General features: G+C 37.9%; 1 protein-coding gene and 1 long non-coding RNA gene across 7 annotated transcripts in view; one reads left to right on the top strand and one right to left on the bottom strand.

The window, feature by feature from the left end:
• Positions 1 to 27,545, top strand: part of CCDC148 (coiled-coil domain containing 148) — a 342,429-nt gene that overhangs the window by 192,000 nt on the left and 122,884 nt on the right. For all 6 annotated transcript variants that reach the window (XM_074399652.1, XM_003921954.4, XM_074399655.1 and 3 more), the window contains one exon: positions 20,731 to 20,849. In XM_074399652.1, coding sequence (XP_074255753.1) covers positions 20,731 to 20,849 — 119 coding nt within the window. The remainder of the gene's footprint in view (positions 1 to 20,730; positions 20,850 to 27,545) is intronic.
• LOC104649957 (uncharacterized) overlaps positions 11,197 to 27,545 on the bottom strand; it is a 62,918-nt gene continuing 46,569 nt past the window's right edge. Inside the window, exon 5 of the long non-coding RNA XR_743710.1 lies at positions 11,197 to 11,636. This is a non-coding gene — a long non-coding RNA (uncharacterized LOC104649957). The remainder of the gene's footprint in view (positions 11,637 to 27,545) is intronic.

Raw genomic sequence — 27,545 nt, forward strand, 5'->3', positions numbered from 1 at the left:
ACCCTATTCCGTGAGCCTAAAATACGTCTACTTTAGGGCTGTTGCACAGCGCTGGCCTGGGGTTCTGCACTTGACCCCTTTTCTCTTCTGGTCTCCTTGGAACTTTTGCAGAGAATGATCATGGTGTATCTAGTCCTTATTTTGTGTCTGGACAAGTCTTATGTGACTTCATGCTCTTTTAAGTAGCTTGATTCTAGCTCCTATGAGCACAGGTCCCATGACAAATGTTAAAGGCCTGGCCACCAGCTATGCAGACTTATACTGGGTTGCAGTTTTCCTCAAATCTTTAGCTTCAGCATTCTCTGACTGCTCTGACTTTAGGTCCCATCTGTTTTTGTGGCACTGGGGCAGTGTGTGTGTGTGTGTGTGTGTGTGTGTGTGTGTGTGTGTGTGTACATGTGTGTGTATGTGTGTGTGTATAGCTGTGTTATAGTTTTCCAGCATTTCTAAGTGTTTGGGGTAAGAAAGGAGATTTCCATGTCAACTCAGACATGTTGACCAGAAGTTCTAGCTATCTTTACATATACTCACCATGAACATAGATTATCTTTAACTATTTTATTGGTTAGAGGCACGTTTTGGTTCTTCAGCATTTAACAGCAGCTTGGCAGAAAATTTCCTGAGCAGCTCCCCGCTGTCGTGAGACGTGTCGCTTTGGTAGCTGGTGCTCCGTTTTTCCCCCATCTGCTGTCTCATCTACCTGGCTTTCCCTTCTCCTAAGAGACTGGCAGTAGAGGCAGTGAAACTGTGCCATGTGTACAACTCCACTATATAATTTCTGAACAAGAGGTAATCTTCCTCCTAATTCTTCTTTCCAGCAATTTGTCTGTTATGGCCCATTTACTGGAATAATATTTTGGTTTGTATTCGATGCTCATTTTACCCTTGCAGATGCCCTGCTTTTTAAATCACTTTTCTTGTATGCTTTAAAACTCAAGTTGAATATAATAGTTATAGTTTTCATAGTTTTATCTTAAGACTCAAGGAAAGTTTTGATTCCTAAGTTGTTAGATGATATTGATGTTTTTCAGGAGCATCTCTCTATTTCTGAAATTGTTGTCATGATGAAATCAAAAGATAATGCCTCTCCATAAATGATCCCTAGGAGCTATTGTAAGAAACAAAATTTCCATGCTAGGTGGACCTTGTGTAATACTGGTTTCCACATCACCCTTTCTCTAGATGTGTCTCTTTGTATAGCTTAAATCACAGAAAAATTTCTCTGCATTAGTGAGATTTAGGAATCACAGAAAAATTTCTCTGCATTAGTGAGATTTAGGAGATGTTGGTGCATGAGGCCTGGTCTAGAGTCCCACGGAATCCACTACAAGGATGGTTCTAGCCTTGCTTCCAAAATGGAGATTTTAAGCAAGACTCACATAAAAAAAAGATATAAGTCTTCCCCTCATCTAGCATTTCAAAAATCTCTCTAATTTAGCTAACTCCTAATCTGCATACCAGCCACTTTGTACAGTTGAGGGGTGGGGAAAATTTTCAAGGATATCAGGATACTCTGCTGGGCATGTGACCTTCAGCCTTACCTTAGAGATCTTTCTGGGGAGGGATCTGTCACTTTGTGAATTCTTAGCTTCTTGTGATGTCATTCCAGTAAATACCAAAAGCATGGCTTTGGTAGAATGTTGGCACTTGATGTTCCCTCATGCCCTCCGGGGATGTCACAATACCCAAATTATATGCTTCCTGTAAAGAACGAAGAAGAGGGGAAGCAGTCTAAAACAAAAACCAGTACGCTATCATAAACAGAATGCAGATTAGAGAACTGTAGCCATTCTTATTTCAGAAGACTCCAGAAGCTCTCATGCAGGAGAGAATTCAGAGTACGTCCCTAGTTCAGATCAGAGCCATTCTCTCAGGGTGGGAATTTGTAGGTTCTTATCAGAGCACGGAATCATGACATTATAAAATCTCTTCTCCTGTGTCTTTTAATCTGATAATATACTGATCTAAAGAGCTAAAAATTGTGAGCACGGAAGAATGATTTTTAAAAAAAATTCCCAGGCTTTAAACTTTACTTTTTCAGAATTGTTGAATTTAAAGGGATCAATGAATAAGACCAAAATAAGTATGCTTCTAAGATGGGTCACAGGATCTCCTACCCACCCTCCAGACATTCCATGTATAATCACCCAGACCATAAATACTGTGGATTTTGCTCCCATGATTGGGTCAGGTTATATGGCACAGAAGACCTTAAAATTATCTGAGTGGTCCTGACCTAATCACACGAGTCCTTTAAAGGCAGAGTGATTGCAGGATGTGATGGTCAGAGACTTGAAACATGAGAAGGATGTGACCACCGTTGATGGATGAAAGACTGAGGGAGTCACATGTAAGGAATGTGGGAGCCTCAAGGAGCTGAGAGTGGCCCAGGCTGACAGCCAGCAAGGAAACGGGACTGATAGCCTATAGGCCCCTAGCCATAAAGAACTGGATTTTTATGAATGGGCTTGGAAGCAGATTTTTTTCTCCAGATGAGAACTCAGTTTTGTCAACACCTCGATTTCAGCCTGGTGATACCATAAGCAGAGAGCCCAACCACATCGTGTTAGTCTTCTGATTTACAGAATTCTGAGCTAGTGAATGAGTGTTGTTTTAAGCTGCTAAATTTGAAACACTTTTATACAACAACAATTTTTTAAAAACTAATACAAAATTTCACATCTGGAAATGAAACACTGCCATAATGAATACCTAAAAATGCAGAAGTGGCTTTGGAATTTGTAAGTGGGAAGAAGCTGGGAGAATTTTGAAGATACCATCTTGAGGATGATAGAAAAAATACTAAAATATCCTGAATCAACTGTTAGTAGAAATATGGATGTTAACAATGTGACTGGTGAGGGCTGAAGAGAGAGGGACGAATGTATTGTTGGAAACTGGAGAAGGGAAGGTCACTGTTATGTGGTGACAGAAAGCCTAGGGCAGTCATGTCCTGCAGTTAGATGGAAAACAAATTAACCAGAACTGAACTTCCTAGTTGACAAACTAAGATACAAAAAATGAAAATAAAAAAATTTAAAAAAATGAATGTGCCACCTATATTCTTTCTGCTGCTTATAGTAAAAAGAAGAGTGCTAAATAGACAGAAGAAGGTTAGGCGAAAAGGATGGAGACTTGATGGTTTGGGAACTTGACCTATCCACATGGAAAAAGATCATAGAGTTAAGAGATTACTGCCAACAGTATGGCGTGGAGAACAGACTGAGGTGTTATACAATCCTTTGCTTTAGTCTTGAAAAGATCAAAGGTCCGAGTATTTTGTCATATAAAAAACCCTTCTGGGAGATTAAGAGTGCTTCTCATGGATCTTTTCAAACTAGAGGGCCTCCAGGAAGTTTAAGGGTGGTATCCCTTAGCCATCTCGGCAGGAGACCGAGAGAGAGACAAGATTGTTTCAAAAAGATTATGGTATAGCTTTTGTCTAATGAAGTGAACTCCCATGAAGTCCACAGAGGGCCTGCTGGGTTCTTGGGGAAAAAGGTATCAGAAACACTGCCAGCTTGGACTGAAAGGGACAGAAAGTATATGATGTGAAATGAGGCTAATAGACCCCCAAAATTCGATTATAGTTGGTGGGGGCAGGCCGATAAAATGACTCAACTGCAAGCAGGTAGAACCATTCAGGAAAAAGGATGAATGACTCTTGAAACAAGAGGGTGGAATTTAATAGTCCAGGTATTAGAGACTGTGGCTGGCCCCTGTGGCCCATGGCATTTTTGATACTTCCACCATTGAGCAAACTCACCTTTTTAGACTCAGAAAGAGCTGTGACTATCCAGATCTTCCTGTAAAGGGACAGGCTGCTTGCTGTAAGGCAGAGAAGGGGGAAAGTGCCTCCTGAAGACAGATGGCATTTTAAGAGAGAGATTGGGCTGAGCTGAACTTGCTCAGTCCTTCTCCCACATGTCCCAATCTGAATGAGAGGCCATACTGTGAACCCTCCTGAGGAGAGGAAGTTCCCAGCTATGTAAGGACTGGATGATGAGCATTCTCCCTAAGAAAAATGTAGGGTAGTTTCCATATCCCCTGGTACATTCATGGCACTGAAATGATATTTCACTAAAGGCTCAAAAGGAGAGCATCCAAAAACAACTTTATTCAACCATTATTTGCCTTAAACCTATAACTAAATGGTACACTAACAACCTCATTAAGACCTGAACCAAGAAGTTCCTAGATATGGAGGTACTGGAGCTGACCTAAGAGGATATATTTACCAGAATAAAGATGAAGAGGAGCTACAGTGGAAGGAGAAAAAAGCAAACTATAGAGTGAGTGGCCAAGAACTTAGTGAGCCCACTGCAAGTGGGACTGGCTCAGGGTGGTATTGAGCACGGGGCTTTGTGCATTCCCTCAGACCCGAGCTGGAATGCCAGCCCTGCCACTTGTTAACTGTGGGGTCTTAAGGGAAATTACTTTCTCTCCATTTCAGTGTTTGTGTCTGTATAGTATTTGTATTTGTATAATAAGAGAATGCATGCGAAGCCGTTAGCAGATGCCTGGCACTTAGAAAGGACTCAGTAAATGATGTTCTAATTGTAACTCTTCTTTTTGTTACGCAGTGAAATGGTAGAGCAGAAGGCAGTTAGAAAATTATCATGAGAACCAAATAGAAAAAATGGAAATGAAATAAAGATAATAATAATGAGAGGCAGTGGTTTTAATGCTGGTTTGGAAACTTGAAAATGTCCTGAATGCAGTTCATTTTCTCTTTGCCTAGTTACTCTTCACCTGGTAGCCGACTGTCTCTAGAGTGGCAGTACTCTACCACCACTAGTGACTGTGGAATCCTTTGAAAGGTCAAGTAAGAAAAAATGTTGTAATTATATCACAGGGCATGCAGAAATAGTTATCTGTAGATATCCACTTTAAACCAAAGAATCTTTGACTTATTGGTACATCCTATAGTTCTAAGTGGCAATCATCAATAAAATGTACTCATTAGCACCTAAATAGTTCAAAAAATCAAACATTCACCAACTTCATAAGTTTCATTACTTGCTGATCTTATTGCAAACTATATACATAAGTTGTCTATTATGTGTTTTATTTTGAAATCCCAAGGTCACCTTTCAGAAAATACTATGGCTTAATATATTTTATTTACTTTTTTATTGAGTATCGGTACCAGTGCCCTCTAGCGCATAGTACTGTGTGGCATTTGCCTCCTCTCCAATAGCCTCCCCACCCTTTAACATAGTATAGTGGTATCAACTCCTAGTAAGATACATTGACAGTATTATGGATAATTCCAAAGGGAGCATGAAGGGTGCAAACAAAATGGTCATTCATTTATTACTTGTTCAATAAGTACATGCCAAGGGCCTTTATTGTGACATGTATTATACCCAGTTCTCCATTCTCCATACCTCATGCAATTATAAGAGATCATCCACTCAAGAAATTTTCCCTTTTTTGATTATTTTTAAAGGGAAGTGTTTACCTGCTCTGTTACAAAATGACATACGATTTCTAGGTCAATGGAAGTTCTTATTAATAATACAGAAGGATGTCTTTTAGCTCAGACTTTATAAGCACAACAAAAAGAGTTAATAGAGAAAAACTAAAAGTATAAAATGAAATGAACTATATAGTTTGGTGCTGGTTAAATTAAGCATGCCTATATAGTAAATTTACTATATAGTTAAATATATATGTGCATATATATAGATAGATAGATATACATACATACATGTATATGCAAATGTATGTATATGCATGTGTACACACAAATGTAGAGTATGACTTTGAAATTTACTTCCTGCCTTTTTCGGGAAGTATCAACAAAGCCTTAACCTAACCTAAACGAACATTAACTTAAGTTGGGGCCGTTAGAAGAATGCCTTTGTTCTCATCCATGCTTAGACCTCCTCATATTTCCTGTTCCTGTATCATCAAACTGTAATTTGGGCATCCATCTTCACACTGGCCCCTGCTGGTCTGACTGCTTTCTAGTGTGAATGCTCTTATGCTAACAGAAGTTATTAGTTTTGCTATAGCTAATCAAAGTTCCGGCCTTAGAGTACAGACTTTTTGCCCTGACTGACTCCAATAGGGTTTATTAACTCTCTATTAATGCATGTGTTTCAATTGAGGGTTTTAATTGTTGCAGGCATATGTGCCCTGTAGGAACTGCAGGATATGGGACTTGTCCTCTGCTGTTTTCTTTGAATGTCTGTGACTGATTGCCTTTTATCTCCATCGAATGCTCTGCTGTTGAGGAGAGTGATGCAGATCTCAGGGCTTCAGGTAGTGGGAAAATCAGAGTGCTGCCTGGAAGACAGCACATAGCAGAGAGGTCTCTGTGAGATGGTACCTGCTGGTCCTGGCCCAGGTCATTCATTTCTTCCATGTCCTTTTCCTTCATCACTCTCCTTGTTTTTTTGTTTGTTTGTTTGGTTGGTTGGTTTTTTTTTGTTTGTTTGTTTTTTTGAGACGGAGTTTCGCTCTTGTTACCCAGGCTGGAGTGCAATGGCGCGATCTCAGCTCACCGCAACCTCCACCTCCTGGGTTCAGGCAATTCTCCTGCCTCAGCCTCCTGAGTAGCTGGGATTACAGGCACATGCCACCATGCCCAGCTAATTTTTTGTATTTTTAGTAGAGAGGGGGCTTCATCATGTTGACCAGGATGGTCTCAATCTCCTGACCTCATGATCTACCCGCCTCGGCCTCCCAAAGTGCTGGGATTACAGGCTTGAGCCACCGCGCCCGGCCCCACTCTCCTTGTTAACCTTGTGTAACAGAGAGACTGAGAGTTTTTTTTTTAAAGAGGGGTGTGTGTGTGTGTGTGTGTGTGTGTGTGTGTGTGTCTGTGTCTGTGTCTGTGTCTGTCTGTCTGTCTGTCTGTGTGTGAGAGAAAGACAGAGTGATCTAACTGAATCCCAGTTAGACAAAATGATTTAAACTGTAAATATTGTCAGTTTATGTAATATGTTACTAGGGCCATCTGAAGTATGAACATAAAAACACCATGGCAGGACTCAAAGAGTACAGTGACATTCAGAAGATCTAAAATGGGCTTATAGCACTCTTTTGACATATTTATAAACCTGAGAATATATAATATAAGAACTCTCATAGACTTTTGGAACCCTGGAAACATGTCTTTGAACCCCTCTGAACACCAGCTTGAGCTTGGCTCTAACATCCATCCACTGAGATCTCTCACAGCAAGCATCCTCACTGCAAAGAAACTCACTGCCAGTAGAGCTGAAGTCTCCCTATGGGTTAAAGGCTGCTCTGATGAACTGTTTCTACTCTCCCTTTTGTGATTCTTGGAATTAATAGGTCCTAGACCTGTGATCTTGCAAAGATATTTAAGAGAGTACTTTTTATTTAGTTATTAGTCTTTCTTTGGAAATCTGATGGAGTACTCCAAACATGGGAACTAAAAAAAAGCCTAATTGACAAATTAACTATCAGGATAATACAGTGATCAGAAGGAGAAGATAGTATATATTTTATGTAGACAGGACTCCAAAATAAACTGGGATTCATACTTTATTTTCTGAAGATTCAATATTGGTTCTTTAAGTATTATTGTATATGTAAAAAAATTAAGTAGACTAGGGGGTTTAATTATGCAGAAGAAATAAACTAGGGATCATCTAATTTTTAAATATTTATAATGTTCCTTGTTTTGTTACTAAAATTTAGAAATAAACATTAAAGTATTTTATTAAATTAACATATTAATTTAAATTAACTTAACCTTCTAACATGAGACTGAGCATACAGTCAACTTTTGGTACTGTACATGAGTCAACAGGTAACAGAAAAGGTGGTGTGATAACCCATAGATGGTAGAATGGTAATCCTAGAAGCTCACTCTTCCGGTTTCAACTGTCTTATAAAAATAAAACTTCCACTAAAGCGTCTTTGAAAAAGTGACAAAGCTGATAGACTCTTTCTACCCTCTGTCAGGACATAGTTTTAAGAAAAAACCAGGGAGGAGGGGAGAGAGAGAAAGAAAAACAGAGACAGAGAAAGAGAGAGAGAGAGAGAGACAGACAGAGAGAGAGAGAGAGAGAGAGAGAGAGAGAGAGAGAAGCCTGGATAATCAAATGCCAGATGTATTTGTTTTTCTGGAAAAGATTTCCCATTAGACAGTTTTAGAGAAAGAATCTTAAAAATTAACTCCAGGTACAAATTTTGGGCTATACTTTCTTGCTAGGGCTTGATTATTCATAGGGATTTGATTTAATTAACAGACACCTAGACAGTTCTTGCTTTGTGCAAGGCACCATTCTATGTTCATTTAATCTTCTTAACAGCCCTAGGGGTAGATACCAATATAATCCTTATTTCATAAATGAAGAAACTGAGGCATATAGGGGTTATCTAATTTCCCCAAAGTCACATGGACATTAAGTGTGCAGTAAGGATTTGAACCTGAGTGGTCTGACAGGTCTCATTTTAAACACTGTGCCATGCTGCCCATCATCATGATTGCTATGTGCAGTTAATTTTGTGATTAATTAATTTTGAGAAATCTCAGTTTCAGACTATTTAATTTAGGGTCACTTTAATGACTTTAGTTCTGTCCTTGTTTACTCAGAACTATTCAGTGGATAGGTAATTGATAAAAGTCCTTATTAGTACCTGCCTGTTTTCTGGTAGAATTTCTTATATGTTCCAAAAGTCCATACTGTTTACTATGTCTGTTTCCCTATTCTTCTTAAAATTTTTTTAAGATTCTTCTCCCTGGGTTAATGACTGATGATGTCTAAATGCTTTACAGGAAATCAGATCATCAAGATAATTTGATCATAGTTGAAGTATCAAGATATGTTGTGAAGAGATAAAAGACCCTTCTTCATGGCCCCCTTGGTGCCATTCTTTTGTTAAGTGGACTGAAGAAAATGTAATGATTTTAGTGTGATTTCTTTTCCTACTGACATCATATTTCACAAGAAGAGAATTTTTGCAGGTTTCCAATATAATATCTGCCATCCTCTCAGAACCTGTCCCCCTTACCTCACCTTACCTCTTTTTACTGTGCATGATGTGTTGGGCTCCCATCTAAGGCTAGTCCCTCCATTTGTGTGCAGTATCCTATCCCCTTTCTCCTACTCAAGGTCATCCGAATTTCTCTCCCACCACCATCCCCCCTTTTTCTAGGTCTTTCCCTGTACCCTAAAAATACACCATTATAACCTCCATCTGTAAACTACCCTCCCTTGACCCCACATCCCCCCTTCAGAAAATCTCATCATTCCCTGGCCTATACACGGTGTCTCCAGCATCTTTCCTCCCATTCCCTCTTGAACCATTTTGTCCCTCTGCTCCAGCAATGTCCCACCTGCCAAGGTCACTGCTTACCTCCATATTTTCAGTGATCAATTCTTTGTCCTCACCTTACGTGAATTATTATGATGGTATTGATCACTGCCTCCTCCTTGGAAAACTTGATTTCCTTGGCTTCTAGGAAGCTATTCTCTCTTTGTTCTTCTAGCTCACTGGTACCTTCCTCTCAGTAAACGTGGCTGAATCCTCCTCACCATTCCATATTCTAAGCTTTGGGGTCCCCTGAGGGCTCAGTCCTCTCCATATGTGTACTCTCTAGTGATCTCAGCCAATTCATAGGACTTCACATACCGTTTATTTCCTAATACCAATTCATACCTCGGGCCCGCATTTTTCTTTTGAACTCCAGACTCACATGTCTAACTCCTCAAATCTAATATTTCCCAAACTATATTCTTGCTTTTCTCTCCAAACGTACTCTTTCCCTCGTTTTTATTTTCTCAGTAAATGGAAACCTAGTCTCCTAGCATTCAGGCCAAAAGCCTTGGTATCCTCTTTGACTTCTATGTTCCCCCCTTATACTCTTACCTGTTGGCGTGGGTAGAAGGCATTACCTTTAAAACATAATTAGGACTATTATAATAGCTTCCTAATCTACTAGTTAATTTATGTCTCCTCCCTTTCCATTTCCACTCTGCCTCTCCAATCAGTTTCCCACACAGCAGGCAGACTGGTCATTCTAAAACTCACTTCAGATCATGTCACTCCTCTGCAGAAAACACGTCAATGCCTTCCCATTCTACTCAGAATAGAATCCAGAGGCCTAGCAGGGACATATGGGACCCTGTGTGATCTGCCTCCCTACTCTGCTGCCATACCTCTTAGATCTCATCGAACACTCTTCCCTGCGTTCACCTCCAGCCCAAGCAACCTACTTCCTAGTCCATGAACTCTCAAGCATATGTCCCCTCAGCCTTTTGCCCTGGCTGTTCTCACTGCCTGAAATACTGCTCTCCCAGATATCTGCATGACTCACCCCTGCACTGCATTCAGGGTCCTGCACAAATGTCATCTCAGAAAGAGTCCTTGATGGCCTAACAAAAATGGCATCCTCTTTCCCTGTCACTGTCTATTTATCCTGCTTCATTTTTTCCGTAGCATTTGTCACCCCCTGACATCTATTTATCGACTCTCTTCACTTCTACTTCTACTTCTAGAATGTAAGCCCTATGAGAAAAGAGAATTTGTCTAGTTTCTTTATTGCTTCGGCCCCAGTGCCTGGCACAGGGCACTCAAAAATAGTAGCTGAATAAATGAATTTAATGAATGAAAAGTATGCCACTCTCCTTTGGTGTTATGGTGTAGAGGAAAGCATGCCACCAAGCTGGGAGGTGTTAACAAGAGCAGTGACCTTGGCAAGTTATGTAGGCTCTGTGGGTTTTGCCTCCTTAGTTGTAAAATGAGGTGTTTGGATTAAATGGTTGCAAAAATCACCTCGGCTCTAAGTCATGATTGAATGACTCAGGTTTGATTACTTTTCACTTTTCACTCTCCCTGACACTTCAGGTTTTGAAATACAACATCCTCAGTCTATATACTCCCTTCTTAATGAATAGTGAAAAGAAAGAAATTAAACAAGATTACAGACAAATTCGTTTCAGCAATATCAACATGTGACATGATCATTATGCAGTATTTCAATGCCCATACTGAAAAAAAGACCTTCCTCCTAAAGAAAACGTGACAGTTATTTTTTAATCCGCCTGGCATTTCAATTAAGGGGGAGATAACTAATGTGTTTACCCCAGAATACTTTCTTAGCTCATCATGTTATAAGAACATGGGACTGCATCACAACAGAAAATAGCTTATTGCCAATTTGAGTAGGAAGCTTTGCTTCCTACATAAGTGACCAAAGTGAACATCACCTAAAAGAGATTAATGCTACTTATTTATGCATATAGACATCATCTACTTCCAAACAATGTATAATAAAAGATATTAATTTTCTTGTGCTGGGTATCTTCTCCCTGGCTTGTATCACTCTCCATTCTGCTCTGCAGCACAGTTTTCACACATGGCTTCCTTACCCTCTGGCTTTTGGTTTGGTTCAGCCAAAGTGGAACATGGGAGATTAAGATGGGGGAGAGGTGTGAGGCTGGGAGGGTTGTTTCTCCAGCTCCTTGCCCTGCAGGGTTGTGCTGACCAGTTGTATCCTTCACCAAAGGTCTCAGCTCCCATCGGGGACCCTCCCCACCCAGCACTGCATGAGCCCTTGTGGTTGCTCTGCATTCCCACCCTCCTTTGTCAGTTATCTGCTTATTACATTCTTCTTAACTTGTCCTAATTTTGAATGTGCCATCTGTTTCCTATTAGGAATCATTAAAATAGAAAGTCAGTAAAAGAACGAAAGATGAGAAATTAAGGGAATAGGCATATCGTTATGTCAGCAAACCAAGACTGAAGAAGGGTGTTGTAATTGAACATGGTTAAAGTTAAAGAGAAACATTTAGCTCCTATTTGCTAATAATAGAAAACATGCCAGCAGATCAGGAGCTGGCAGCATGTATTGGGAGGAGGAGTGCAACCCACTCAATAGATAGCATTTTCAGTAGAAATTTTACAAGAGCCTAAGTCAGTCCTCTTATGAGATTGCACCAGCCTTTATAAGACCTGTGGCATAAAATTAAATCACAATTCTTTGAAACTTTTCTACAGAAAATGAAACTGCTGCCACGTGGAAGGTGATAAAAAATAAAAATGTCATATAGAAATATGTAGGATTTTTGACATTTGACCTGATACAGGAATAGAATTTGGAAATTTCAGGAATGAAGAATAGTTATGCCCTTTACATGAGCATCCTAACTATTGATTTCCTTGGCCAGACTTTATAAAAACTGGCCATAATGTACTTATACATAATATATACAATATACTTTTATAGTTATTAATACCATCTTTAACCTTTATTTAAAGTTTAGGAGTACAAGTGCAAGTTTGTCACATAGGTAAACTTGTGTCATGGGATTTTGTTGTATAGATTATTTCATCACCCAGGTATTAAGCCTCGTACCCATTAATTATTTTTCCTCTTCTTTTCCTCCTCCCAATCTCCACCCTCCAAAAGGCTCCAGTGTGTAATTATAAAGTGTTTATGTTCATTGTATATAATTTGGAAAATACAAACAAGCATACAAAATACAATAGAAATCACCCGAAATCCTAAACCATTACCAAAAGAAAATCAACAATGTCTTTACACTCTGTTTTCTACATATTCAAGAACTTTAACTTAACCAGAATCACACTATATATATAATTTTAAACCAGACTTTTTCCTCATTGATCAACATTATGTATACTTTCCTCTTTTTTTTTTCCTGCCACACAATTTATAGTGGTTGTATGGTGTTGCATCAGAATAGTGCATTTTGCAAATCTTACAATTTGGGATCATTACATTGTTTCCAGATTTTCACCCTTTTAAGGTTATGATGAACACACCTGTACATAAATCTCTGCATAGATTCCTGCCTGTTGATTCTTAAAAGTTTATTTTTTAATTCTTAAGATTTTTGCTAGTTATTTTCTTATTTCTTCTTAAATTTACTCTTCAGAAAAAGTATAACAACTTACCCTCCTATCAGAGCTAGATGAGCTTGTTTATCACCTTGGAGATTGGTTGCTAAAATGTTCGAGTTTAGGGCACTAATAAGTAGCTGAAATGCAAACAGTTTTAATTGCAGACTGAAAGGAGATCCATTAAGTTCAAATAACCAGGCAGGATGGTTGCCAACTTGACTGTCTATTTTGAAAACCAAACAGTAACTCTAGTTTCTTACTTATGTAGAGAGTTTTCCCACTTTTGCATAATAAATGCCCTCCCTAGAAGGTAATTCTTTTGAGGCCAATTTTGTATTCAGGAACTTAACCAGTCCTAGGTTGAATCACACAGAGATCTCTATACCATCAAACTACAGAAGAGATAATGTTGGCTGAAAGGTTTTGAGAGTAAGAGTGACTGAATGCCCATCTTAAGCATGAAATAGCTTTAATCTGGCTCCCATGAGTAATTTGACTGAGGGAAGTACCAGGTCCCCATTCTCTGTTGGGATTAATTGCACTTCCACACCTCTGCATGACTAAATGAATTGGCTCACGGTTTGAAAAGTTGCCTATCCAGGTATTTTTGGATTTATATGAGCTGATACAAGAAAAGTATTTTGGCCAATGCTATCTTTCTTTCTTTTTTTTTTTTATTGCATTTTAGGTTTTGGGGTACATGTGAAGAACATGCAAGATTGTTGCATAGGTGCACACATGGCAGTGTGGTTTGCTGCCTTCCTTCGCCTCACCTGTATCTGTCATTTCTCCTCATGCTGTCTCTTCCCACCTCCCCACCCCCATCCCTCCCCCATTTCCCCTCAACAGACCCCAGTGTGTAGTGCTCCCCTCCCTGTGTCCATGTGTTCTCATTGTTCAATACCCGCCTATGAGTGGGAACATGTGGTGTTTGATTTTCTGCTCTTGTGTCAGTTTGCTGAGAATGATGGTTTCCAGGTTCATCCATGTCCCTACAAAGGACGTGAACTCATCGTTTTTGATGGCTGCGTAATATTCCATGGTGTATATGTACCACATTTTCCCTATCCAGTCTATCATCGATGGGCATTTGGGTTGGTTCCAGGTCTTTGCTATTGTAAACAGTGCTGCAATGAACATTCGTGTGCATGTGTCCTTATAGCTTTCTATATTCTTTTTCATTGGATCAGTTTAGCAAATGTATACCTCATCTCTCTCATCTGAAAGGTGCAATATTAGATACAAATAAATATGATGGTACAAGGCACACTCCTTACCATTCAGAAGTTCACACAATATTGTGAACAATTATGTGGCAAACTATAGATGATTGTAAAATTGATCATATAGAAAGAGGGGTCACACTTCAATTAGTGGTGATTTTAGCAGATGCAGGGACCATCAATGATCTAAATGAAGTTCATGGGGAAAAATTACAGTAAAAGAGAATACTTTTATATTAAGATGTTCTGTTATGTTTGTACATATAGCAATATTATGTTATATGTAAAACAGACTTTTTGTGTTGAGTTGCATATTCCAGGCCCAAAAAGGGGATCTTTAGAATTGATACATAGTGATTGTACAAATTTGGGGAGTACCTGGGATATTGGGTATATGCATAAAACATGTAATAATCAAGTCAGGTTAATTGGGATATCCATCACCTCAAATGTGTATCATTTATTTGTGTTGGGAACATTCCAAATATTCTCTTCTAGCTATTTTGAAATATGCGATGAATCATCATTAACTACAGTCATCCTACCAGTGCTATTGAACACTATAATTTATCCATTATACTTAACTGTTGTCTTGTATACATGAACCAACTTCTCCTCATTCTCTGCCCCTAATCCTTCCCAGCCTCTAAGAAGCACATTCTACTCCCTACCTTAAAATGTAGATCTTTAAGATGCAAGGAACTATCTAATTAGAATCTAGAAAATGGAATAAAAATATGCTTTATCTTAATGGTTTATGGGGACTGGAACTGGATGTTTTGAACTTCCTATTTCATATCTTTCATGAGTCTGGTTAAGTGTTATGACCTCCTTCTGAATGAGTCACAGATCAGAGATAAGGACCTGGCAACAATGTACGGGATCTATTTGTTCAAAGATTCAACACCACACAGCAAGAAATAAGAGACCAACTGTTTGCTACTCTAATCCTTTTGTCCTAACTTTCTGCTTTCTATGTGTAAATAAGAAATTCTTATTTCATGTTGAATTTAATTGTTGTATAATATTGTCCCAACTTTTTTAACATTAAACTTTGAACTACTATTATAAATGTTCTGTTTACAAGTGTAGTTTTTAATAGGAAAAAAATTTGAAAGATTACAAAAGTAAGGTAGGTTGTAAAAATGATCTTAGACTCTGAAAAATAGCATGACATTATTTTGGCTCTGAAATCTATATGGTGAATATAGTTTTCTACAGTTTATTACACTTTTACTGGCCTAACTTTACCAAAATGAACAAAATGTGGGATTGTGAAAAGAAACATCTTGCATTCAATACAAATCAGAAGAATAATAAGGGGAGATAAGGAATAATGAGTGCTTGTTTTGTTTTTCTGTAAACCTCATGTGGAAGTAAAGAGACAAGCTATAAATTCAACTCTTATCATATGCTGACTTTCTGATTCTTCTATCATTGGAACATTATAAGCATCCTTCAAAAAGTCTAAAAATCAGTGCATTTTAAATTTCTGTCTCAACACATGTCCCAAAGGACTAAATACCCTAGTCTTGACTTCAGTTTGAGGTTTGAAAAGCTAATAATTCTTTATACATACTTCCTGTGTCTATCAATTATAGGATTAATACATACATTGTAGGATGAATTAACTGATGAAAAGTGAATGGAACTGTCCTTAGGGAAGTACTTAGTTCGGCCTTTAGCATCCTGAAAAGAAAACTGCTGGCCTGGTTCCCATGTACAACTTTGTTATTCTTGGACCAGAGACCAGAAGAAGCTTCCAGTCATCTAAGAGTGATTAATTATACCCTCTTATGTGTTAGACATGATACAAGGTACTGAGGATACAAAGATAAATAATGCAGATCAATATGGGAAATGCTATGTTAAGAATATGCAAATAGTGCCTTAGAAGGTACACCAGCTATGTCAGGAGGAGAGGGAGAAGGAGGAAGTCTGAAAAGGCAATGCTAAAACTGAGTCTTTAGGATGGATAGGAAATATTTACCAAACAATGAGAGAGGGCAGAAGTTTTCAGGCATGTGGTAAATAAAAGAGAAGTGAAGATTTTCTACTCATGTTACGAGGGCAGCATTGCTTTGATACCAAAACCAGGAAAAGGATAAGAAAAAAAAATTGCAAACTAATATTTCCAGATACATTGGTAAAGATCCAGGGGCAGAACCTCATGAAAGAAAATCAAGGAATGCAGGTAGTCAAAGAAAGGAGGGTCATAAACTATAAGCCATTGGTGTGCCATGGATGGAGCTACTGTTTTTCTAGAGGGTTCAGGACAAGATTCCAAGAAGGTGACATTTATTCTGGTCTTAAAGACAGAGTAAGCTTCACAAATGGAAGAGGGAAATTAAGTCATTTTAGTAGAGAAAGGTGTGCAGAAAAGCAAATAAGCATTAGAGTGCATGACCACCTTCTCTTTCCTGTTTACCTCCTCATCCTAGAGATCTCATCCAGTCCTCTGGCATCAAATACTTTTTATGTGGCTATCTCCTTTATTTAGGTCTCCAGCACTGAGTTCTTCCCTAAGCCACCCATTTGTGCTTTCTGATGTTTGTTTGGTCCCTCCACTTAGAAGTCTTCTGGGCCTGTCAAGTGTTATGTGTTCAAAACTGAGCTCCCAATTGTCTTCCTTTTCCAAGCCTGTTATTCTCCCAATCTTCTATCTCAGTTACTAGCATCACCATTCAACCAGCTGTTCAAGCAAAAACCTAGGAATCATCCTTGATTTCTCTCTCCTCCAATCTTCCATAGAATCCCTCAATAAGCCCTCTGATTCTACTCAAAAGCACATCTCAGATCTGAACACTTGACTCCATGTCCTGAGTCTAAGGGACCACCTTTGCCTTTTCCTTCTGTCTGGTTTCCCTGTTTCTCCTTAGCTTCTCTGCCATCCATGCTCCACTTCATAGACAGAGCTCTCTTTTTAAAATGTAGGTCAGACAATGCTATTATTTGCTTTAGTCACTTCAATGGCTTTTCCTTGTTTCTAGAGTTAAATCTTGGCCTAATCATCTAACCCCCAGGCAGCTCTCCAATCTTGCTTCTAGTCTTAACTTATACCACCTGCTCCAGCTCCCCGGCCCCTTCCCAGTTCCCAACATATGTGAGGTCTTCCCCATCCAATGCTGTTGCACCCTCTTTCCAAAGTACTCCCCTCCATCTCTTCCCATGGGTGTTTCACTCTTATCTACCAGGTTTTCAACCAAATGGCATTTCATCCAAATGTCCTATTTAAGACATTTAAAATATATCTTCTACTAATTCTACTCAAATTTTTCTAAATTATCATCCTACTTATCCCCTTCTTATAAGTTAATACAACATCTGATATCCTATTCATTCATTCATTTACTGGCTTTCTCCCTTTCTAGAACGTCTCAGTTCCACAAGGCAGAGTATTTCTTTTCAGGCACCAGTATTATGTGCTCAATAAATACTTGTTGAACAAATGAATGTTGAACAAAAGCTGCAAAGTCAATAATGGTTTAATACTATAGGTAAGGGTTAATGGAATAAAATACACAGAGACATCAAGTAAAATTGTAATTTAAAAGGATATTTAGTCTTATCCTTCAGAAGTCACCGGTGAGAGCAGTGACTTTGGAATGGAATAGAGGTAGGAATACCATGGGTGAGGAGTAAAGTAGAAGATATGCACATGAAAGAAAGCAAGTATTCTAAGATGCTTGGCCAAAGAACAATGAAAGGTATGATGCTACAATCTTGGGGTTCTAAAGAATTTCTCAATTATTGTAATGGGATAAAATTATGTTTAATTCCATGTGAGAAGGATGCAGCAAAGAGCAAGAAGCTGAAGGTACAGGGGAGAAAGGGAACAGATGAGAAGGGAGGCTATGAATAAGGTGGAATTGGGAATGGGATCTGCAGCCCTAGTGAAGCATTAGTCTTGAACAGAAGGAAGAATACCTCTTCTTCTGTCGAGCTGAACATTAAGAAAGGTATCTTGTAGAGCTTCTATTTGCTCTGATCAAAGTGAGGAAATAGCAGTAGGCATGGAGCTGAACATAGTGAACAGGTTTTAGAATATCACTATGAGAAATTGAGAGGCATTGTCCCGGAATTCACAAATGGAATAGTTATTGTCATTAAAGATTCAATGGAAACCATAAATTTAGTACTAGTTCTCACAATTGTGTCATCAATCAAATGGTTATTAGGTACATGAGTACATGCTATGTTTTAGACACATTAGTTGAATATATCACAATTCTTGCAGCCTAGTGGGAGAGAAGAGAAGTATATTAATTAGGAAAGCCTTGTGATGAGACCTGCATTAGGGAAACAGCATTGTATAATCAGAGCTCAGAGGATGATGGGAAGTGGGGAGGGTGGATTCTGGTCACAGAGCCTATTGTTATAATTCAAGATTGCTGAGTTGGAACTGTTTTCAATGATAATAGAATCCTGGAGGAAGAAGAAGTTCCATAGAATGGAGGAAGTCATGGAATTATGAGAATAACGGGTTGGAAGGGCATTCAGACAGATGCTGAAGTTGCCTGTGTTTGAGAAGGCTGTGACTCGAGTGTCTGAATTCTTGATGAGAATTTGGGAATGACTTGGAAATTTACACATGCCAATGACAAAGACAGGTAGAAGGTGCTATATCCAGGTAGTGTAAACACCAAAGGGAGAAGGAATTGCATGTATCATAATGGTCTGAAACTGGCAGTTAACAATAAGGAAAATGCCCAAGCTATTCCTCATCCCCATGGCACATGGGGTATCAGAATGTGAGTATCCTTCATTCAAGAGAATTTCAGTGAAAACAAGGAATGATTTTCTGAAGGACCCAATAGAAACACTGAAAAGGATTAGAGAGAGAGAGAGAGAGAGAGAGAGAGAGAGAGAAAGAGAGAGAGCATTTATACTATAGCAATGCCTGAAGATACCAGAGTCAAAGACGAAAATAATTGGTCTTGAGATTGAAAAAAGCTCCAGGAATAACATACATACATCTGGAGCCTGCATAGGACAGTGTATCAAGTGGTGTCAGAAATCTGAGGATGCCAGCAACCTGGGGTTGCTCTGCTTGTGATCAAGGGATTGTCTACAAAAGAGCCAGTGACTTCCTCTAAGGCCAGTCCTGGGAGTAAGGAAATATTACCAGTCTGTTTTAACCCAGAGAAAAATACTCTTTGATTCAATATCTGTGTTCTTTTAAAAAAAATTTTGTTTTGAAGTAGCTCAATTTTTTTCTGATTATAAAAGAAATATGTATTCATTGCAAAAATAAGGTAATGCAGAAAAGAATAAAACAAAGATTGTTTATAATTCCCAGATGGAGATGATATAATCATTGCTAACATTTCCATGTCTGTCATTAGAATTTTCTGGCATTTATCAGTTAGTCATTTAAAATATAACATCTACTAATTCTACACAGTTAGAACTCGAGAACATTCCTTATTAATCAATGTTTCCTCTCTCTCCTGCACCCACCCTCTCTCTAACTCTCCATCATCGTTGGGGCTGCTGCCTTTCCAGCTTTATCTCTGTTCTCTCTAAATCCAGAGCTCCGTCATCTCTGGAGTGGATATCACCGCACATTGGGCTTATTTAGCTATTCATTAAACAATGAACAGATGCTGCTGTTGTGGCTGCAGAGTTGCTGTGTCTTTGGCAATGGTGCTTGGGATGCTTCTTTTGGTTCTCCCAGAAATCAGAGAGCATGTTGCTAGGGCAAGTCAGGAAACCACTTAGATTTTCTTCCTGGCTTCTCTCTCCAAAGAGGAAATGCCATCTCAGGGGTAAGGCTAGCCCAGCCTCTACAGCAGACCCCTGCTGCCAGTTGTCACTCATTGTTTACCATTGAGGTACTTGCCTGCAAGAGCCAGTCTCTTGACCCAGACCCACATGGCAGGCCAGAGGGGTGGAATGGGCCTCTGTCAAATAAACATTAATTATCCCATCACATTGGGAAATCCTGAATAAGGGTTTTAGCTCCCTGAAAACAGCTCATATGTACTTCTGGTTTTCTCATTTTGCTTCCATTTCCAGAAGAGGGAAGTGAAACAGGCCTAATAATAACATTGCTTTCACCGTTGTGTACTTAATAAGCTTGACCTTTATTTTACCACATAAGTCAGAACTACTTTATAACACAACCCTGCTAATTTGCTCTTTACCTCCTTCCTCCCACCTGTCTCCTGCCACTTCCCCAGAAGCATAAAACTTTCAACATCCTGCTGTCCATTAGCATAAATAAACTAATGCCTTTAGAGTAAAAATAGTTTTAATGCTATATTTGTTAAAGACTGCATTACCATAAGAAGATAAAAATATTCTTGAGTAACAGGTAGATCATTTACTTTAGAGACAATAACATACTTTTATTGTGGTTCTCCGGAAAGTCGATTATTTTAGCCATAGATTAAAACCTTAGGTCTCAGCACAAGTTATATTTCCATTCACTGAAGAAATTGTTAAACCTTGCAGTTTCTCAGGGCATATATCTTCGTGCTTTAATTTATTTTTCTGTTGCCAATATATTATAAGCATATCTATGAAACAAAAAAGATGAAGTGCCCTTTAAATTCAATTTTGTAATATGAACCAATGGGTAATGTTATGGCTTTTCCCCTCATTTTTACATATCTGTTGTTAATTTAAATTTTATGTAACATTTATACAATAGGTTGAAAAATACTGGGCTAAGAAACAGCAGAAGTGGCAAGAAATGGAAATGAGAGATCTTCAGCGCCTGGAAGAACTGAAGAAATTAATGGCTGAACAGTCACTAAAAGACAGAGAAAGGTAAAAGAAAATTTTAAATTGTATGGTAATAGAGGTGGTGAATGGAGTCTTTTATAATGTGTTAGTATAAATAATATCAGAGGGAACATTTTTCTATACTTAATGAATCCCGTCAATATTTATATTCACAAATGGATACAATGATATCTATAATGCATTTTAAATTCTCATATTCATACATGAACCTCTGGTTTTTCATTTTTTTCCTTAGATAGCTTCCTAGTTAAAACCCTCACAGAGGATTTGATAGTATTTGATTACCCACTATGTGCATAAAATGATAGTAGCTGCTGCTGTAACTGTCTTTTGACCCAGGAAGGGGAAAACGTTTTTCAAATAAGAAGAAAGACCCATTTACTGTGACGGAGAGTGGGGAGACGGTACACAAACACAGTATATACTAGCGCTATGCCACAGAAATACGTGACCACATATGTAATTTTAAATATTCTACTATCCATGTTATAAAATTTAGTAATAATATATTTTATTTAGCCTAATATACCCCCAAATATTATCAGTTCAACACGAAGTCAATACAAAAATTATCAATGAGATATTTTACCTTCTTTTCTTCAAACTAGTCTTTGAAATTTGGAGGTGGTTCACAATTACATACCTCAATTATACAGTGCTGTGTAGTGTTTGTTATAACATACTTAGGGCATGCCCAATACATGAAAAAACTGGAATTTCCTATTAATATGTAATTTTAGAACTGGAAAGGACATTTGAGATCAAATAGCCCAGTCTCTTCATTTTACGTGAGTACAATAAGAGATTTAAGTTATTTTTTCCAAAGTTACTGTATCAGTTAGGGTCAATCAGGAGACAAAAAACAAGGAAATGAACAGGAAAAGTTTAATAGAAAGAATGAGAAACTCTAACAGGAAATCCTTTTTAGATAAAGAAGTAAACAGCATGCTAAAAAATACCCTAGGGCTGAAGAAGGGTTCCCATGAAAGAAACAAGTTTGGAATTGAGGAGCCCTCTCCATGGTTGGGATTCAGACCTTACTATAGAAGCTATGATTATGACTCTCTGGTGGAGAAGTTCTTGAGTGGGTTAAGCAGCGCTAGTTCAATAGTCACTAGGCAAACAGGGAACACCCAACTTGGGTGCAGGCAGGACAACACTGGAAACCAACTATTGAAATGTTTGCAAGGCACAGTGGAAATCTGAGTATGGACGTACCTCTGAAATTTGATGGGACATTGATCATGTGTGTGCCATTGGAACTCCATGAACACAGCAACACTTGTGTTCCCTACAAGTGCTGCTGGCTGCTGTACTGTAGGAACAAGAAGGCATAAACACACAAACCAGGAAGGAAATTCTCTTTCTGCAGTGTCCTTCAAGCACCCTTTCCTACCACTGCTTAATACTTTGCCAGTTCCAAGGGATAGACAGAGGGTCCATCTCCATTTTCAGAGAGCAGACAATGAAGGGTGGACTTAGAGCTGTGAAACAATACCTTGATAACTGACATCGTTGTTTAATTTAGCTAGCTCCTTAGTGATTTTCACAACGGAGATAAAGAAGAAAGATACCTCATTTTGTAACATAAATTACCGTAAATTTCCTTGAAATAGTGAGCTTTCTTGATACTTTTACCTAAGTTAGTCACTGAAAAAGAGAATTCTAGAACTCTAATTTCACTGTGAACCTAAAATCACTGTAACAAATAAAGCCTATTTTTAAAATTGCCCCTCAGACTTACATGTAACTTTGGACGGCAAGACCATTTGATACAATAAGGTTCACTTGTATCTAAGAAGCTTCCTTTGTGATCCATGTGACAGTTATCTCAAACTCTCACCAAGGTTGTAGATTGAATCTGGAGTTTCAAACAGATGCTAAGCATTCTTAAGGATTTTCTTTGAATCCGGAGTTTCAAACAGATGTTAAGCATTCTTAAGGATTTTCTGGATGAAACGCACATTATTTTCCAGGTACCTCAGGATTTTCGAGTTTAGTATAATCTATTATTGAGAGAACCATTAATATAGCAAAGCCAGGGCTGTGGTTAGAAGGCGAAGCCACCAATGAGAACCCAGATTAACAAACCAAACCAAGACCTAAGTGGATACAGGTCAGAAACAAGGAGGTGGGTAAGAAGAATTCCCAAATAGCTAAATACTAAAGAGCAAGGCAAAGGCAAGTTGATCAGTCTAAAGCTATCCCAGCAAAACAAGAGAGCCACAGAAATTAAAAGGAATGGGGAAAACAGAACAGATATGTAGTTCTGGCATTAGGAAACAGGCTTCCACTAAAATTACCCCTCACAGTCAGGGAGCTTCTTTGATTACAGTGTCATTTCAGTCTTTTGCTTCCTGTCCCAATAATTATCAAGATTAGCTGATTCAGAACTTCAGCTGAAAAAGAAGAAAAGGAAAGTCAGATTAATCTACATTACATAACAGGAAAAAATAGGCATATTTTAAGATACTAAAAAGAGCACTAAAGACTAGGAGCCAGTAGACCAAAGTTTTAGTCTTGACTCTCCTTTGAATTGTACATGACCTTGGGAAAGTCTGTCATGTAACCTCCATAAGGTTCTGTTTTGTCCTCTGTAAAATTGAACTCGATGACTTCTAAGGACTGAGTTGATCAACTTTTAAAGGCCTCTAATCTGTTTGTTCAATTCTTGTTAAAATGCTGTAGATTCAGATAATATGAGTCAAATGCTTATTTGCCAATGTGAAATCAGTGAAAAGGCCTTTAAAATATCAGGATATACAAAAGAAATAATTCTCAGAAAATTTTTGAATATATCATAGAAATATATTCCTCATTTTGTGACTTAGATAGAGTTCAACATACAAAAATTGCAGGTAGTTTTTGCTTTTGATAGTAACTAGAAATTGTCTTCTTTCATAACTACGTAGCACTAAGAAATTTGGTCGATTGGTTAATACATTTTTCCGTACTACCGAAATACAATTCACAAACCTTGTGTTTGATATTTTAACTAAGGACACTTCTTTTTATATCAGAATAAGATGGCTTGAAGCAGTTTCCAGATGTGTGTTAAGAAAACGTACACATATCTTTGAGGCTTTGAAAACTTCTGTCATTTACTTCCCTTTTCTATTTTTAAATTATAATATTATATTTCTTAAAAACAATATTCATAAATAAACTGATACATTAGTTTGAATCACATAAAATTCCATTTTTGTAGGTCAAAATGGTTGAGTATTGGCAAGTTCATGTGGTTCAACATGAAAAAATGATACACCTTCTCAATCTATTAAATTATATCTTTTGCCCTCATCATTTTATCAAAATTGTTTTTGCCTAAGTTTGTACTAACTGCCTAATTTCCTAATATTCTGCTTTTATTTCTCAACATGCCATTGAGGTTAAGAGGGAAGGCTCTAGAATCGGGTTGACATTAAAATTCTGGCTCTATCCTTTATAGCTGCTTGACCTTTGGATGAGTTATTTAACTTCTCTGTACTTCAGTTTCCTCATCTGTACATTGAGGATATAAACAGTATCTACTTCTTAAGATTGTTACAAGGATCGAATGATATTTTGAATGTAACACATTGACTGCCTGGAACACAGAATTCATTAAATATAAACCATTCCTATCAACTGACTTTTATAGCATGAAATACCAACATATACTTTCTCAAAATATTAAAGCAAGAATTCAAGCCAGGAAGAGAGCCCTCACCAGAACCTGGCCATGCTGGCACCTTAATCTTGGGCTTCTAGCTTCCAGAATAGTGAGAAAATAATTTTCTGTGTTCAAGTCATCCAGTCTATGGCATTTTGTCATGAAGGCCTAAGCTAACTAATACAATGGTATTATATTGTTAAATGTATTGTGCTTTTTGTTGCTGTTCTTAAACTTGATTTTATGTAGGTACATATATATAGGTACATTTAAAAGAAATATTTTTAAAATATTTTAAATAAAACGAAATAATGACATTTTTATAAATTTTTTAAAAGGTTAAAGCAAAAGTGTCCTTGACCACTACCCTCATGCAGTCTCTTCTCTAAGTCATTGCTTTCATCATTTTTAAACACATATACATACATGCTATCTATTTTATATGTACCTATTAAAATAAAGTTTAAGAACAGCAACAAAATCTCAATACATTTAACAATATAATACTACTGTACTAGTTAGTTTGGACCATCATGACAAAATACCATAGACTGGGTGACTTGAACAACAGAGATTTATTTTCTCACTGTTCTGGAGGCTAGATGCCCAAGATCAAGGTGCCAGCATGGTCAGGTTCTGGTGAGGGCTCTCTTCCTGGCTTGCAGAGTGGGGCCTTCTTGCTTTGTCTTCACATGGTTAAGAGAGTCAGCAAGGGCATGGGTGTCTCTTCTTATAAGGGTGCAACTCTCACCATGAGGCCTCCACTACCAAAGACTCCATCTCCAAATACTGTCACATTGGGGATTAGGCCCTCGATGTATGAATTTTGAGTAGACACATTCAGTCTGTAATAACCATTTGTGTAAAAAAGTCATTTATGTATGTACAAATCGACTATTTACTACTAACTTCTCTTTGTAGGTTGCTGCTGTCATGTAAGTCCTTTGCACTAGTTAGAAAAAGATGCTTCCTTCTGGTGGCAGAGTGCATAGAGCTCCTACTTCAGGTGGACAAATTAGGAAAAGACTCCCTTCTGAACCATGGCATACAGCTTGACAAAGGCAAAGCTGGATATCATGCTTCATTTGTACCTTTGGTCATAGATAATTTTTGTAAAGCACAAACTTCAAAATGATACATGGCATCTCTGCAAATAAACCTACCTAATTCTTTAAAAATAGTATATGTTATTCATATTTCTTCCAAAATTTAGTTCTGTAGCCATCTGGAACTTATTTTAATGAATGATATGAGCTAAATTGTTCTAAATTGATAGCTAGCTATCTCAACACCAATTATTTAATGATTCATCTTTACCCACTGATTTAAAATGCCACCTTTGTTATATATTATGTTTCTAATTATGCTTTTATATCCATATGGGCTCTTGATTAGACTAAATAAAAACAGATCCATGTTTGTAGTTCTACATTGATACCATGCTGTTTTAATTATTCTGTTTTGCTATCTGGTAGAACAAGCATTCACTCATTGTTCTTTTCAAAAATATCTTAGCTATTCTTATGTCAAATTTCACTTAGAAATTTTGTTGATTTTTTTTTTGTATTGAAATTTTATTAAGGAGAGCTGACACATATACCAAATTTAACCTCCAGCCTTGGGACATGCTTCCAAATAGCTCTGCAGTTCTAGACTTCTGCTAGGTCCTTTAGACAAGTTCAGGTATTTTTTTTTTCTGGTGAGGACAGAAATTATTTTTGAAATAGGTAGAAATTGGTGACCAAGAAGCTAATTATAAGTTTCCTTCAGTAAGCTCTGTGAGAAAAAGTATCTGAACTAAGGAAGTGGCAGTGGGAAGCAGAAGTGCTACAAAAGCTGACAGATGTGTATGAAGTATTGACATGACTTAGAGTTGATGACTCATGTCATCTGGGATGGAGTCTGAGGAAGACAAAGTGAAACATGACTCTGAATATTACTGTGCTTTTTCTGGCCTCTTGGGATGAAAGCTTTAGACATTTTGTTTTCGATGTATTTTATTTCATAATCAATTCATTTGGCTATAGGGTTTTTTCTGTATACTTTTAGCTATATTGTAAGGTGTGAAATATTGTGTTTTTATTACCTAATTTCTAGTAGTTTTCTTTTCATTTTTGATGTCTTAACAACGAATTGGTGGATGTTGGGGTGCTTGCCACAGGCAAGTTTCAGTTTCATTGATGGTCTTGCTGTGGGCTTCAAATTGGTGGGCAAATTGGATAGCGAAATGTATAAAAGTTTAAATACTAATCAAAATATGAGTATTAAGTGAAAGATACCTTTAGTTTGGGGGGTAACAAGTGACAGTCTTCAAAACAGACATGAGAACATATATTTGTCTTTTATTATTATTATTATTTTTTACCACAACGTTTACTCTTTGTATTGTTTAGTTTCTGTAACTCTACAATCCACTTTCTAGCCATTCCAAAGCCTTGCCATTTTTCCCTCCTGTTAGTTTTTACCCAAAGTCTTCTCCCAGTCCCCTGACCCCCCCACTGCTGAGAGCTAAACTGTCTCTCTTTCGCATACAGTGGCTGTTCTTTCTTTTCGGCAGGGCTCTGACTGCACGTCCTAACTAACCTTGTTGAGAACAATGCCGGTACCCAGGTCACTGCAGTGCAGAGTTCTCTCCAGCTTCAGTAATTCTTTGATGTAATTTGTTTTCAGGTGATTTTAAACACTTACCCTGTTTCCAGAAACTTTCTTTACTGAATATTCTTCATGCTGGGTAGTGACAGATTCTATGCACAGGGAGGAGTAGAAAGCTAGGCTAGGTAATGGTCATATCTCAATTGTTGTATATCCTTAGCATCATTGCTTTCTCTTATCAGTGAATGTTGCAGAGCAAGCAAGCAGAAATTAGACCATTCCTCCAAGCACAGGGACCTTTCTCCCTTTACATTACGACATTTTGAAAATGCTTATTGCAATGTTCGGTCTCTAACTTTTCTGAAGTTCAGCTCTCTTGTAGTTAACAATCTTCTTCCTCTGTATTTGCCAATTATTGCTTTAATAAGGATAATTATAATTGTGGTCTTTCATTTACTTATCTCCATTGCTGTTTC

Source organism: Saimiri boliviensis, chromosome 5 (genome assembly GCF_048565385.1).
Source record: "Saimiri boliviensis isolate mSaiBol1 chromosome 5, mSaiBol1.pri, whole genome shotgun sequence".
Lineage (NCBI taxonomy): Eukaryota > Metazoa > Chordata > Mammalia > Primates > Cebidae > Saimiri > Saimiri boliviensis.